At 40.7% G+C, this 16,561-nt stretch overlaps 1 protein-coding gene across 1 annotated transcript; it reads right to left on the bottom strand.

Annotated features, from left to right (window-relative positions):
* Positions 1–11,677: 11,677 nt before the first annotated feature.
* Positions 11,678–14,872, bottom strand: LOC119303028 (IQ domain-containing protein IQM6-like). The gene is made up of 9 exons (XM_037580109.1): positions 14,545–14,872; positions 13,891–14,430; positions 13,714–13,779; positions 13,516–13,604; positions 13,321–13,411; positions 13,079–13,225; positions 12,874–12,966; positions 12,682–12,783; positions 11,678–12,561 (listed from the first exon to the last, which is right to left on the bottom strand). The coding sequence occupies exons 2-9, from the start codon at positions 14,395–14,397 to the stop codon at positions 12,052–12,054; spliced, it is 1,605 nt and encodes a 534-aa protein (XP_037436006.1). The 5' UTR covers positions 14,398–14,430; positions 14,545–14,872; the 3' UTR covers positions 11,678–12,051.
* Positions 14,873–16,561: the final 1,689 nt, after the last annotated feature.

Raw genomic sequence — 16,561 nt, 5'->3', positions numbered from 1 at the left:
GACGAGGACAAGAATGGCGTCCAACCACTGCGATCAAGCATGCACCAACCAGAGTACCAGACATGCATGGCAGCACAATTACTGGCCCATGATCCGTGGATCTGCGGAGAGGATTTCAGCTCATCAGCTGATGGCAGTATAGGTCAATGCTGGGGCTGGGGCTTGTGCCGTGCACCGGTGGTGCTTGTGGTGTGTGTGTGCCCTGGCGTGGCATGGCCATGGCATGATGAGTGCTCATGTCACTTTTCCCATGCCTTGTCGTCGTCGTCTCCGTCGCTCGCGGCCAAAGAATACGGGGGCGGGGGGCATGGGGGCCCTGGCTGGCATTGCAGTGCAAGCAAAGCATGCCCGGCGTGTAATGTATGTATGTGGACGTCCATGCACGCATGTCACCGCCCTTGCCACCTTTGGGCCGGTGCCGGTGCCCTACACGTACGTAGTACACATATGTCCTCGCACATCTCTATCTCTGCACGGGAGAAAAGATGGTAACATACGCATGCATGCACCGGCGGTTTTATCTACCTTAAGATGCATGAACGGTCCATGCATGAATTAACAGCCCTGGATTTTGACTTCAAACCAACACAATACCTATAAGTAAGCCGTCTGAATTTAGAATTTGGGTCAGTTGAATTTCGCTTCAAGGAAGGAACAACCAGAGGGAAGGAAGGAGCTCGCCGGAGAAGCCATCTGGGTCTATCTTAGAGTGGCAGGCAACCCCGTTATCTATCTTAGGGTGTGGGGTGGTGCAGGTTCGTCGGGAAAAAAAAGCTGGCCATTGTGAGGGTTAAAGGGTTGGGGCGGCGACAACACGGCGGTAGGCGGAGGTTGAGCGGAGGGCGGGACAGCGAGGCTGGCAAGGGGACGCCGCCGGTCGTGGGCGGTGGTGGCCTGTGGGCGGTTGGGAAGAGACAGATCGAGGGAGGAAGAAGAGAAACAATGCATACTATTATGAGGTGGAAGATGAAGCCCTGAACGTTAGATCTTCATCGAACGGTTAAAATGGAAAGTTAGCAATCAATTGACCACTTATGTCTTCTTTGGTTTGGAAGAATTTTGTAGGAATTTTATAGAATAGAGTTTCTATAGGAAAATTTTCTTTAGATGCCTTTGGTTTGTAGGAATAGAATCTTATTCCTACGAAGGAATTCTTCCTATCCTTCGTATTTCATAGGAAAATAAATATTAGCATAGACTCAATGAAAAAAAATCCTATGATGTGATATTTTTATTATAGGTGCAAAAACGAAACGAATTCGTTATTGCTGAGTCCACAAGCATAACCTGCGTGCGTGTTCGCCTCGTGATTCGTGTTTCTGGCAGTATGGGAGCTGCCGTGGACGTTCATCGTCATCGGTGACGGTGTCTGAGCATAGGTCTCTGATGATCAAATGGATCCACCGATGACGACGAAACTGCCAGATCTGCATGGACAGAACTGCATGCAAAACACGCATGATTGACGAACGATGCCGACTAATTAGTTAAGTTTGAGCTAGCCTATAGATACAGATTTCGTACATGCATCATGCATGCATGCTAGGTGGTGCTGTGCATGCAGGAATATGATTAAGCAGTGCCGGTACGCCAAGGGCGCTCACTATGATAACTATATATCTTTATATGTATGGAAAATAAATAAAAATGGTACTGTAGATATGACTTAACTAGGCAGGCATGCTTAACTCATAATTCATGGGAGGGCCCAATTTAAGCACGATATGACTTTTCCTTTCTGCGTGCCCAAACTATTGTTTGGAATTGTTGATAACTATACAAGAAACATTTCCGTACGAGCTCTCGTGGTGAAAACTTTGGTCACCGGTGTAGTCTAGCATCGTTGGAGGGCATGCGTAGGTGTGGCACAACACCTTAGTAACATACCCGTTTTTTTTCTTTTTATTAAAGAAAGAGAGTTTCCTCTACGGTTTATTTACCTTTTGTTGTGTGTGGATGAAGCCGATTTCATTTACCTGAAACGAAGTGGTATAACAAGTAGTCTTGTAGCCGAAGCCAAAGGAAAAAAAACATACCAAAAACAAGGAGGAAAAACACAAGAACATCAAACATTTTTCCAGAAAGGAGCGCTTTATTATTTAAAAGGTTTAAGTATCACACCTGCGCTCTGCATAACTAAGATGTACATAGCCAACAAGATTCTCACGACAAGCCAAAATAAATGAAGAAGGCGAAATACAAAGAAAATTGAATATCTGTATAATGCTTAACCCGTAGGTGGCCCAATTCTAAAATCATGCTGCCACCCATGTTGGGTAAAAGTATCCCTCGCCGTAGCTTCCAATCGTGTACACACCTCTGTAAACAGGTCTCGGTTCTCCACTCGCTGCAGAGAGGACCATAAACGAAGTGTCCAAGTACATATGTAGATAACCTGCATAAGAGAAGTACTTTGTCATTAAAAATCTTATCATTTCTATATAGCCAAAGCGACTAAATCATGACAAGCGGTCCCACCCTGAGAAGAGTTCTAAACTTGTGATCATCCTCATGTAACAAGTTGGCAAATATATTAGTAACACTACAAGGAGGACACAAGCCAGAAGCTATCTAGATGACTGACATATAGAACAAGTTAATTTACATTGGAAGATCAAATATTTTATTGTCTCATCAAGCGGACAGAATACACATTGCGTACTTTCATGCCAATTCCTTTTAATAAGGTTATCTTTAGTAAGAAGAACTCCGCGGCGAGGATACCATGCAAAGATTTTATTCTCGAGAGGTATTTTCATTCCAGATCTTCTTATTATCAACTGGCACATCAGACTGGATCAAAACTCTATACATAGACTCCATTGAGAATTGCCCATTCTCATGTAGGTTCCAACGAAAGACATCGAACCCTTTGACAATTGTACCGTGGTTAACCGATGGAGAAGTATGTTCAACGATTGGAGTCTAGGTCCAATTAAATCTCTTCTGAACGTCATATTTGACGGAAATGATTCCAAAACCTTGGCAATAGTATCACTTTTGTGACGCACAAAATTGTATAAAGTTGTATATTGTTCGTGGAGAGTGGCATTACATAGCCACTTATCCTCTCAGAATCTAATTTTCGAGACATCCTTAATTAAGAAGGAACCATAGCGGAAGAAATATTTCTTCGTTGCCATTTGTCCCGCCCAAAAATGAGTCACGGGAACCATAGTGGAAGAAATATTTATCCATCCACGATTGACAATCAGATGGATGTGCTGCATTTTTATTCTATGATCGAATGGCCGGATGTGAAGCATCGTTAAATCGTTAAAAAAAACGTCGTGTGCATGGCAGTGTTCATGGAATGATCGGTGCCCCCTAATGCACACGATAAAACACAACTGGTCACTGTTAAGCTAGATGGGTTTATTACGAGGTAGTAGGTGACGTGTGCTTTTCTTTGCAGTGACTTGCGAGGTAAGGGAAAGGTACATGCATCTGCGTGGCAATGGCATGGCAGGCCAATGTCATGTGTCTCACCTTTGACGAACACCCCACATAATCAATCGCGGGCCTCTGCAGCTTGCTTAAGAAAACTCTGTGTGGGTCGCCCCATCCCAATCCCATGTACTTATATGCCTGGATAATCCTGGGAAGAGGTCATGATTACGGAGCTCCCATCATGCTTTCCATGAGAATCCTAGGCTGACTGGCACACCCATACTGAATTAATTAAGCTCCAGCCTCAGGACATGTTTAAGAAACATGGCAGCCATTGTAGGGCCAGTTGTTTTGCATTGTGCACACGAGAAAGAAGTTAATGGAGTTTGAAAATTCCTGCGTTCAAATAAGGCTTTCATATTTTTTTAGCCGAATGGATCCAGTTCCGGTTGTGAGAAATTCGAGCGTTTCGATCGTGTTGTCGTCTTGCAAGCGTGGGCAAGGGGAATATGCTCGTACGAGGTCTTGTTCCCAAGAAAGGAGAGAAGCCGAGAAATATTCTCTTCTTGGAAATGGTTGCTCGGATTGTTAATCCATGGATGTCCGGCGACATGTGAGCACCTCTGTAGAGGGGCGCAAACGCTATGATACGTGCACACGGCACACCTTTTTTTAGGGCTAAGAAGAAATTCAGTAAAAACCTGCTTCACCTTTTTTTAGAACTTTTTTTGAGGCAAAACTCACTCCATTTATTGATCAATGTTCATACGGATACAATTCAGATCGGCGGGTTGAAGGAGCAAAATGTGGCGCCCCCCAGACAAACCTAGAGTGAACTTTGCGTGACTACCTGCCTTGATATTTGAGTTCCTAGTTTCAAAAATTAAAGAGCAGGATTCGAAATTAGCTACAGTAGAGATAATCTCTTTCACTATCGTACCATGTAAACCACCCATGCCATGTTGATGTCGTCGACCACTCCTTTACAGTCATAAGCCATGTTGAGGTAGAGCGCTAGCGAGAGAGCCTCTCGACACACTAGTGTTTCAAGGACAACCGGGTCCTTTAATCCCATGAGTTTCAAAGCGAGCCCGGCGGGCCGGCCCACTGTTTCTGTTTTGTTGGTTTTCTTCTTCTTCCACGTTTTGGTTTTGTCTCCTCTAGTTTGGTTCAATTTTCCTTTTCGGGTTTTGTTGTTTCTTTTTTGTTTCATTTTCCTTCTTTTTTTGTGTATTATACAAAATGTTCACCGTGTATTACAAAACTAATCAACAAATGTTAAGAAATGTCCACCGTGTATTATGAAAAAGTTCACCGGGTATATTTTATATAATTAAAATATTACACCATATTTTACAACAGAATTCACCGTGCATTATAAAAATGGTCATCATGTATTAAACAATTAACATATAAAAAGTTTACTGTACTTATAAAATATTCATCGTGTATATAAAAAGTTCAATGTGTAAACAAAAAACATTCAACACATATTATAAAAAAAAGAAAAATTGAAAATTTCTAAGTGAGTATTTGAGAATGTTCACCATATATTATCAAAAAGTATTTAAGAAACAAATATAAAAATAAAAGTGTAAAAAACAGCAGAAAAAACATTCAAAACTGTTTCTTTTCGATGTGCACCAATGTCATTATTTCGGTTCCACAATAGCCGCTTGCAGGGACGGCCCATTGGCGTTCGCCTTGTCCATCCGCGCTGGTCTCTTTGCGCCTGCCGCACACTATCGACCCCAATTGCAGGTGATACTTGGGTCTCTTTGCGCTTTTAGTAAGGTTCTATGGACAGGCTCAATCAAGTATTAGAACCTTCCATGTGATTTCTTCTTATTCTTTTGTTTCTATGTCTTTCTCATTTTTTTTCTTTGCTTTTTTTGTTTTCTATACATGTCTACTTTTTCAACACGCATTGTACATCTGAAGAATTTTTTACACTCATGGAATACTTTTTAAATACATGATTTTTTTTCCAAATACATAATTTGAACATCTTTTCTGAATATATGACTACTTTTTTCAACACGTGCTGCACATTTTTCGCCAACATCTGAAACATCTTTTATACATACTGAACATTTTTAAAAATAGATGATTATTTTTCTAAATTCATGTTTTGAACATCTTTTTGCATACGTGTTAAAAAAATACACCTTGGAACATGTTTAGATGACCTGTACATTCTATAAACATTTTTTGTACATGTCACGAACATATATTTGAAACCCGTGTTTAAAAAATATAAGGTACATTCTTTTGAAAGGTATGATTTTTTTTCTTATCACATGAAATTTGATTTACATTGTATAAGCATTCTTTTAATGTCACATACATTTTTTATAAACACGTGAACATGTGTTTTAGTGCCCAAACAAAGTTCTAAACTATGATATTAATTTTTTGACACCGTTTTAGCACATTTAAAATTGGTGATTTTTAAAAGTTAATTTAAATTTTAGAATATATGTATTTGGAACATCTTTAAGAATACGATTTAAATGAAAAAACTGAACAATGAAAAAACAAAGAAGAAAAACGAACTAACCTACACAAAGCTACTTGGACCGGCCCAATAGTAGCGATGGGAGGGCGCCTTCTTTGGTCTCGCTACATGCGGTACATATCCCCTCACAGCCCATTGGCTACATTCTGCGTTTGACAGTCCAGCGCCTACACTGTGGGCTATATGGAAGGCGTGCAATGATATTATCCATGAGAGTATTTTCAGCCACACTTTGCGACCTGTGGTTTCATCACCCAATTTATTTAGGAGCTTGAGATGGATGCCCTGAAAAGTGCACCTAGAGCATCTCAGTCACCTAGACGAGGAGCAGTATGGATCCCCCCTAACAGAGGAGATGCGAAAGGAAATGTTGACGACGCCCCATCGGAAGAAAGGGAAAAGAGTGCAGCAACTGTAATTTTCCACTCTGAGGAGGGACAACTTTTGGGTGCGCCGGCCCTCGTCATCTCAGCCACCTAGCATACAGGGATGCGATTTGTTTGGCCAAACCTGTAGACTTGATGTCAATGAAAATTGCTTCGTACCGTACCGGTGTGGTCCAAAGTATCTTGGATGGGTCTCTTGGTGAGAATGGTATGATCATAAGAGAAGTTAGAGATTTGAAACTTTCTTTCAGCAAAGTTGATTTCATGTTTGAGAGTAGATAATCAAATGGGGATGCCCATAATTTAACAAGATTCTCTCTTGATTTTGCTCCAGTATGGTTTCTGCAGCCTCCAGACTTTGTAAAACTCTGTATCATTGATTAATAAAGTCTGGTGCTATGCTAAAAAAAAACAGGCCTCGGCCTACACTACAGCTCATCATTTTTTCCTTTATTCGTTGATAGCAAAAAAAGGCACATCAAACGTGTGCGTGTTTGCAGGAGTTTGTTCATGTACTTTTAATAAAAAAAACACTTTGTTTTAAAAAATGTTGAATCTGTTTGGCAAAACATTTCACGTACCTTAAATAAAATGTTCGTGCTATTAATGAAATCATTGAGGTACTGTCGAAAATGTTCAAGTTGCTCAAACAAATGTTCATGTACTTTAAGTAAACTGTACACTAAGTTCAGAAGAAATGTTCATGTACTTTAAATAAAATGCTCACGCAATAGATAAACTTCACGTTTCAAAAATGTTATGTTGTTCAAAACAATTTTCACCATGTATTAAGAAGTTTTTATCGTGTGCTTTAAAACCTATGAAAAAAATGTTCAAGCCATTTTAAAAAGTTAAAAGATGAACATTTCATGAACTTTTTCGAAATACTGAATGAATACATGACAATCATTTTTTTCCAAAAAAGTTAATATTTTTTGAATACGCATAGGGCAATATTTAAAAAGATGTGATGAGCCAGTTTTTAAATACACAACAAACATTTTTAGATACATTATATATATTGTTTTAATTGATAAAAAAGAAAGAATGGAATAAAATAAAAATAATTTAAAATACAAAAGGAAAAATGGAAAAGAAAAAACAAAACACCAGGGGGGAAATAGGACATAAGAAAAATGACATAATAGAAAAGGCAAAAGAGAAGAAGGAAAAAAAGAAAAGGACGGACGACCATATCTATACTTAATAACAAAGGGGCTATTGCTTCTTGCCGACGCCACGAAAATTGCCATCACAATTACAAAATATTTCCCACCAATGCGACCTATAAGTGATAAAAAAATGTTTCACACAGGGGAATCCCCCGCCTGGGGTGGCCCATGCAGTAGAAGACCCAGCGCGCCCGTTTGGGCGGCCCATGTCCGAGCAGCTTATTTTTAAATTTCTTTTTTTCTTTTTTCTTTTTTCTTTTTTCTTTTCTGTTTTCGCTTTTTTCTATTTTAAATAATTTGGGACATGAGAAAAGTTGCGAGAATTAGAAACAAAATGCGAATTTTCAAATAAAATGTTTAAAGAATCAGAAAATTTTTGTGGATTCAAAAAATGTTCGTGAATTTATAAATAAATATTTGCTTATTCAAAAAATGCTCACAATTTTGGAAATAAAAAATATTTGGAATTTTGAGAACAAATGTTCGGGAAATCAATGCAATGGTACGATAGCATGGTGATGTAAAAATAATAAGGTAATTAACATGTGCAAATAATTAAAAGGGGCTTTTTCTCTGAGATGTTACACAATTCTTGCGCATGTACTAATCCTTGGTGCAAGGATTGGAAGAATATTCATGATCATTTAAAACTTGACTTGGAGAGACCTTTGTCCTTGTGTTATTAAGGATGTTTGGCAGCCCAATTCCAAAATTTGGGATGTAGATAAGATATTTCGAACGTTCCAATTATCAATGCTAATTTCAATGATACTATATGCTAGACTCACACACCTAGTGCAGATTGTTCTACCAATAGCTCATATAAAACCTTCTTGAAGGATGTCCAATCTTCAATGAGAGTATTATCCATGAGAGTATTTTCAGCCACACTTTGCGACCTGTGGTTTCATCACCCAATTTATTTAGGAGCTTGAGATGGATGCCCTGAAAAGTGCACCTAGAGCATCTCAGTCACCTAGACGAGGAGTTGTATGGATCCCCCCTAACAGAGGAGATGCGAAAGGAAATGTTGACGACGCCCCATCGGAAGAAAGGGAAAAGAGTGCAGCAACTGTAATTTTCCGCTCTGAGGAGGGACAACTTTTGGGTGCGCCGGCCCTCGTCATCTCAGCCACCTAGCATACAGGGATGCGATTTGTTTGGCCAAACCTGTAGACTTGAAGTCAATGACAATTGCTTCGTACCGTACCGGTGTGGTCCAAAGTATCTTGGATGGGTCTCTTGGTGAGAATGGTATGATCATAAGAGAAGTTAGAGATTTGAAACTTTCTTTCAGCAAAGTTGATTTCATGTTTGAGAGTAGATAATCAAATGGGGATGCCCATAATTTAACAAGATTCTCTCTTGATTTTGCTCCAGTATGGTTTCTGCAGCCTCCAGACTTTGTAAAACTCTGTATCATTGATTAATAAAGTCTGGTGCTATGCTAAAAAAAAACAGGCCTCGGCCTACACTACAGCTCATCATTTTTTCCTTTATTCGTTGATAGCAAAAAAAGGCACATCAAACGTGTGCGTGTTTGCAGGAGTTTGTTCATGTACTTTTAATAAAAAAAACACTTTGTTTTAAAAAATGTTGAATCTGTTTGGCAAAACATTTCACGTACCTTAAATAAAATGTTCGTGCTATTAATGAAATCATTGAGGTACTGTCGAAAATGTTCAAGTTGCTCAAACAAATGTTCATGTACTTTAAGTAAACTGTACACTAAGTTCAGAAGAAATGTTCATGTACTTTAAATAAAATGCTCACGCAATAGATAAACTTAACGTTTCAAAAATGTTATGTTGTTCAAAACAATGTTCACCATGTATTAAGAATTTTTTATCGTGTGCTTTAAAACCTATGAAAAAAATGTTCAAGCCATTTTAAAAAGTTCAAAAATGAACATTTCATGAACTTTTTCGAAATACTGAATGAATACATGACAATCATTTTTTTCCAAAAAAGTTAATATTTTTTGAATACGCATAGGGCAATATTTAAAAAGATGTGATGAGCCAGTTTTTAAATACACAACAAACATTTTTAGAACATTATATATATTGTTTTAATTGATAAAAAAGAAAGAATGGAATAAAATAAAAATAATTTAAGATACAAAAGGAAAAATGGAAAAGAAAAAACAAAACACCAGGGGGGAAATAGGACATAAGAAAAATGACATAATAGAAAAGGCAAAAGAGAAGAAGGAAAAAAAGAAAAGGACGGACGACCATATCTATACTTAATAACAAAGGGGCTATTGCTTCTTGCCGACGCTACGAAAATTGCCATCACAATTACAAAATATTTCCCACCAATGCGACCTATAAGTGATAAAAAAATGTTTCACACAGGGGACTCCCCCGCCTGGGGTGGCCCATGCAGTAGAAGACCCAGCGCGCCCGTTTGGGCGGCCCATGTCCGAGCAGCCTATTTTTAAATTTCTTTTTTTCTTTTTCCTTTTTTCTTTTTTCTTTTCTGTTTTCGCTTTTTTCTATTTTAAATAATTTGGGACATGAGAAAAGTTGCGAGAATTAGAAACAAAATGCGAATTTTCAAATAAAATGTTTAAAGAATCAGAAAATGTTTGTGGATTCAAAAAATGTTCGTGATTTTATAAATAAATATTTGCTTATTCAAAAAATGCTCACAATTTTGGAAATAAAAGATATTTGAAATTTTGAGAACAAATGTTCGGGAAATCAATGCAATGGTACGATAGATGGTGATGTAAAAATAATAAGGTAATTAACATGTGCAAATAATTAAAAGGGGCTTTTTCTCTGAGATGTTACACAATTCTTGCGCATGTACTAATCCTTGGTGCAAGGATTGGAAGAATATTCATGATCATTTAAAACTTGACTTGGAGAGACCTTTGTCCTTGTGTTATTAAGGATGTTTGGCAGCCCAATTCCAAAATTTGGGATGTAGATAAGATATTTCGAACGTTCCAATTATCAATGCTAATTTCAATGATACTATATGCTAGACTCACACACCTAGTGCAGATTGTTCTACCAATAGCTCATATAAAACCTTCGTGAAGGATGTCCAATCTTCATCTCCAGGACGAAGTTCAACAGTCACGGATCAGGAAATAGCCACCCTCAATCAGGTTTGGAAAAAAAAAAAACTCCATTGCTCCTATAGTAAAAACTTTTGCTCGGAGACTCATTAGAAGGGCTATGGCTTCTGGTTTTAGGGCTTCAAGATGTTCCAACCATACTAAGAAAGAATGCTGTGGCTATGGAAAAATTGAAACTGATTGGCATATGTTTTTTCATTGTAAATTTGCGAGATCTGTTTAGTTTTCTTATGGTCTCAAAACTGATGCTTTGGATCCTAACCTGTATGGCTTTATATCCTTCGTCTATCATTCACCTTATCTTGCCTGCACAACATTCAGAGTAAATCTGGCTAGTGTATTCACTCTTCTATGGAATGTTTGGAAAGCTACAAATGAGGTTTGATTCAAGAAAAAATCTTGGACCCCTTTGCGGGTTGTGTTCGCTACAAAAGCAATGCTAAATGCAGGTTTAAAAGAGGCTACAGAAGAACATATCAGGACCCCAACTTTAAGTTCTTCTAAGAAATCCCCATGCACCTTACCACCAGCAGGTACCTCGGCGTACGTTGTCGCAACCTTTAATCCTTCTACCGCACGGAATAAAGCTTCCTTTGGAGTGTTCCTCGAAAATGCATTTTCTAGACATTCTGTTTTCATTCAAGCGGCGACCTCGAATGTGTTTTCAGTTTTGCAAGTAGAAGCCATGGGTTTACTTCTTGGTGGTTCGGCTGTCATGGCATTGGGATGGAGCTCTGTTTCTTTCAGAAAGGTCAATGCTGTGGAAGGAAGAAATAGAAACTTACTCCCCAACCCAGGGCATTGGAGGATCAGGCATATACTTGCCGATTTCTTCAACTTTGCTTCTTGCCTCAACTCCTACAAGGACCCAAAATCTCCTTGCTCATTCTCTGGCCAAAGAAGACTTTCTTATGTAGATCTTCCACTAGCTGCTCTTTCCTATGCAGCAAAGCTTGCAGATGTAATATCAGAATGGCCTTTGAAGCCATTTCTTTACCTTAGGGAAAGCTACTCTCTGCACACTGTTTGGCATGTTAGCTGAATAAAATTTATCCCCTTTAAGGGCAACAATTTGGCAAAAATAATAATCCATCACAATTTTGAAGCGCCACTAGAACATGAGGGGAAAGCGTGTGCTTAATTTTTCATCGAGTCACTGCTCTCATCAATGAATGAAAGAATCTTTACATAGGTGTCCTTATCTATTTAAAGCAGCTGTAATATACGTCAACTAAACAACGTATATGCATATCATCCGGACTACACTACAGTTCCTACATCTACGCAGGCAGTATGTTACTCCCTCTGTGAACTAATGTAGGACGTTTTTGCAGTTCAAATTGACTGCAAAAACGTCTTATATTAGTGTGCAGAGGTAGTATTACTGTACTTTATTTTTCCTGTCGCACACATCTGCATGCATTTCAGTACCATTTCCAGTTGATTGGGGACGCTCTCCTTCAGGCAGCTGCAACTGCAAGTGTGCTCATTTCACCTCTCATCTGCAGCTAGTCCATGCCGCAGAGGCGACCGGAACGCTCCTCTCGGCGTGGACGTCTCATTCTCGCCCCCCTTCGTCACAATGCTGTTGAAGCTCCGCCTCAGCGGCGAGGCAAACCGGGTGGACGCAGACCTGGCGGCGGCGGCGCACCGCGGCGACAGGTTCATCTGCTCTAGCGCGTGCGCTTGGAGCTCCGAAGGGTAGTCGCGCACGCACCCGATCCGAGGGCCTGCCCCGGTCGTCCACTTGAAGGACAACTGCTTGCCGAGCTGGTACGACTTCATGTCCTTCTTGGAGTTGATCCTCTGAAGGATCTTCTCGCGCGCCACCACTGGTTCCTCCCGTTTCTCTGTCTCCGTAGATGTTGTTTGAATAGCTTGAGTTGTCTGAAGAGAGCCAGTTTCTTCAACTGCAGCAGGGCCATCTTCAGACTTGTCGTTCTCCGACGAGATCCTCTTGAGGCTGCCCCAGAATTCCTCGTCCTCCTCTGCTGGGCTCATCTGCAGCAATTTGAAACATGTAGTAAGACCACAGTGCTACAATGTATTATTGACACAATGACACGACACGGCCGGAAATGTCGTGTAATTTTTGTCTGAATCGTATCGTAGGATGCTTACCTTAACATCAGTGAGATCAACCAAGTTGTCCATGAGGAAGCTTTTGAACTCCTGGAAGTTCTCCTCTGTGGGGCGGTAGTGACCGCTGTGAGGCCAAATAGCCTGCCAACAATAAAGTTCAGATGGTGTCAGCATGTTGCCTGATAAAACTGGATGTAATATAAGAGCAGTTTGCAGATAGGAATTGCTTACCTTCAGGGTTCCATTTTCAGCAACCAGTCTCCCAGCAGCAGAGGTAGCTCCCCCAGCAAGAAAGCTAGAATGCTGAAATTTACCTTTCTTCTTCTGCAATTCACAATGGCAAGATTCATATCACACACTGAACTGGTATTTCTACAGTTGATTATGTTAGGGCTGCCCTCCCTATACGATGGCATGCGCATAACTGCATATTTACCTGACCAACGTACAAGCTCTTAGATGTGCTAAGAACAAAGATCCACTTTGCGTCTCTCGGGCCGAAGGACGTGTCGATTATTTGCCGGCTCTTCTTGTACAACAACTTGCTGTCCTCAATCACGACTTCATAGTCCTCTCTTTCCTTCTGCACAGTTTCAATACATTCTGTCAGCCACCATATATGCGTTGCTACAACTCCTACTCAGTCCTGCTCAGTCTATGATTGTAAACACTACTTACCGGACCGAGGTACTTGATGCACTGGCTGAGAAGCTTGGATCGGGAGCACTTGCCTTCAAGATTGATCTCCTTGCCTTCTCCAACATCAAGCCTGGATTTTTAGCGATGACAAGGACCATAAGTTCACATTCTTCTGTTCGTTGGATGAACAATTCAGAAATGTGGCTAGTGACTAGAGTGAGCTAATTAACTTACCAGTAGAAGAAAGGCTGGTTGCTTTCACTGTGGAGCCAGCAATCATAGTAGTAGTGCAGGTTGTGGCCGTAGCGGTGGCGCGGGTCAATCTCCATTAACAATTTGATTTGAGTACCAACATCAGCTCATGGCGTGGTAAATACAACATATTACTACGTAACATCAGTAAGAAGATGGAAAAAATGACGAGACACTCACCGCTTCGAGCCAATGCTGCAATGCGAGTTTCTGCGCCTTGTCATCCTTGGACAGTCCCTTTCCAACCTGAAGAAGAGAAAAACGCGCCCAAATTTGATAAGATATTCAGCCCAGTTTTGCCGATTTCAGACCAGATTTGTTTGGGAACAAATTCAGATGCGAAATTTGTTTTCCTACCTTGGCAGCTCGGGATCTGGCCCTGGACCACTTGGACACGGCCGTCTCCTGCTTCTCGATGTCGAAGAAGGAGACGGAGCTGCGGTTGAGGAGCGCGAAGTCCAGCAGCTTCCACCAGCTCTGCTCCACCAGCACGGCGCAGTCGGCCAGCTGCCGCCGCGTGCGGAAGCTCTTGTACACCTTCTGCAGCCTGAGCGCCGCAGCATCGTGCCTCGGGCTCTCCGCCCCCGCGCTCAGCCTGGCAAGCTCCCTCGGCGCAAGCGGCGGCGGCGCCTCGGCCTCGGCGCCGGCGCCGGCTGTCCTGATGGAGATCTCGGTCTCCAGCTGGAGAGAGCCCGGGCTGTCGTCCAGCTGCCGCTCCCTCTTGAAGCTGAGCGACCCCTGTATGAGCAGCTTACCGGAGCCCAAGGCCCTGAGCATCGTCGGCTCGCCGCCGTCGGCCGGCGCGAGGATGCCTTCCTCCATGGGGTCATAGTCATCGGCGGGGCAGGAGAACATGACCCCCATTGTTCTAGTAGCCTGGACCTACCTTGACACGAACTGGAAGAAACAAGGCCAAAATCAAGCCATTGCTTCAGATGCCAACCATCGGTGCTGAACAAGAAGAAGAAACGGCAAAAATCATTGCTACAAAATCATGGAGAACACTCTCACCTCCGGCCGGCCTCCAACAAGAAGGTCTGAGGTATGCCTGCTGCTGCTTGAATGTTTGGTGTTGTCCGGCTGTTTGCCCGCCGCTCCCCCGTAAACAAAGCACCGACTGCAACTGGTGGTGGTTTGGTAGCTACTGCACGTGGTTGTCAGTCGAGGGGAGCTAATTATCCGATCGATATGAATGGATGTGTGTGCTACTGCTAGTGTGAGACAACGGCAATATGTAGGGAGACGGAGGCTGGCCGGTGGTGGCGGCGGCGGTGGCGGTGTAGATAGGGACTTCCATTTTCCATTCCACGTGCTCCGACCGAACCGCATCTGGCAGCTGTCCGCCGGGAATAGCGTGTATCGAAACCAGCGATGCTCCCCGTATCTGCACCTTCCTCCTGTTTTCCTCTCCATCCGTACCGTACTCACGCATGCAGCGAGCCCCTTTTCCACCGTTGCACGAATCATGGCGCCAGGCCGCTGCCACGTCAGATTTGAAACTAGGTCGACGTAAGACAAAAGGCAGCGAACATTTCACTTATTCAAAACAATCCTCGCCACCACACTGGCTAGCGGCGCAGTCCCCCTCATCGGAGAATTGTGTTCGAATATATTTCCTTGAAGTATTTCAGTTGGCATTTTTATATTTTTTTAAGAGATGGTGTTTTTTCTATTAAACAGATACCCAGTTTTGTTTTAAGAGATGTCGTTTTTATTTTATTAAATAGGTGGCATTTTTAAATTAAGAGGTGGCATTTAAAATTATTAAGAGAGCATTTTTATTTTATTAAGATATAGCATTTTTTAATTAAGAGATGGAATTTTCAATTATTAAAGATGGAATTTTTATATTAAAAGATAACATTTTATTTAAGGACATGGTCTTTTTATATTAAGAGATGGCATATTTCATTTAAAGAGATCTCATTTTTTGTTTAAAGAGATGACACTTTTATATTAGAAGATAGCATTTTTTTATTTAGAGAGGTGCCATATTTTTATTTAAAGAGATGACATTTTTTTATTTAAAGAGGTGTCATTTTTATATTAAGAAATGGCATTTTTTTATTTAAAAAGATGGCATTTTTATATTAAGAGATGGCATTTTTCATTAAAAGAGGTGGCATTTTCATTTAAAGAAATGACATCTTTGTAATAAGAGATGGCATTTTCGATTAAAAGAGATGGCATTTTTATATTAAGAGATGGCATTATTTTAAAGAGGTGTCATTTTTATATTAAGAGATGTCATTTTTTTAAAAGAGATGGCATTTTTAATTCAAAGAGGTGTAAGTTTTATATTAAGAGATGGCATTTTTCATTTATAGAGATGACATTTCTTATTTAAAGAGGTGTCATTTTTATATTAAGAGATGTCGTTCTTTTAAAGAGATGGCATTTTTATATTAAGAGATGGCATTTTTAATTTAAAGAGGTGACATTTTTATATTAAGAGATGGCATTTTTATAAGGTATTGCTTATTTAAAGAGGTGTCATTGTTATATTAAGAGATGTCGTTTTTTTAAAGAGATGACATTTTTAATTTAAAGAGGTGGCATTTTTATATTAAGAGATGGCATTTTATATTTAGAGAGGTGGCTTTTTTATTAAGAGATAGCATTTTTTAAAGAGATGCTTTCTTTTAGGTACATGGCATTTTTTCTCTGTTTTTACAAGAAAATATGTTTTTTCACCCACTACATTTAAATAAAAAAACAGTAAACTGGGCCTATGGGCCAATGGGGGTTCGCCCTGGCCCGTCCCCTGGCGAACGATCGATGGGGACCGATTTGTTCCTGGGAGCAGCTCGTCCGAGCGACAAATTCAGTCGTTGGAGCCTCCCTCCCCGACGATCGATCATCGGATATTTGCGTCCATATTTTATGGACATATCCAATGTAACGTAATCCTAAATGCTAAACCACTAACGTCAGGTGACAATGTTTTCCGAGCAAACGACTCATGGGCCGTTTGATTGAGTGCACGAATCGTGTGGCAATGCACCATAGGGTCAAGCCATTCGCTCTA

The sequence above is a fragment of the Triticum dicoccoides genome, chromosome 5A, assembly GCF_002162155.2.
Source record: "Triticum dicoccoides isolate Atlit2015 ecotype Zavitan chromosome 5A, WEW_v2.0, whole genome shotgun sequence".
NCBI classification, from domain to species: domain Eukaryota; kingdom Viridiplantae; phylum Streptophyta; class Magnoliopsida; order Poales; family Poaceae; genus Triticum; species Triticum dicoccoides.
Note: the sequence above shows the minus strand (reverse complement) of the source record. Positions and strands in the feature narration are given on the sequence as shown.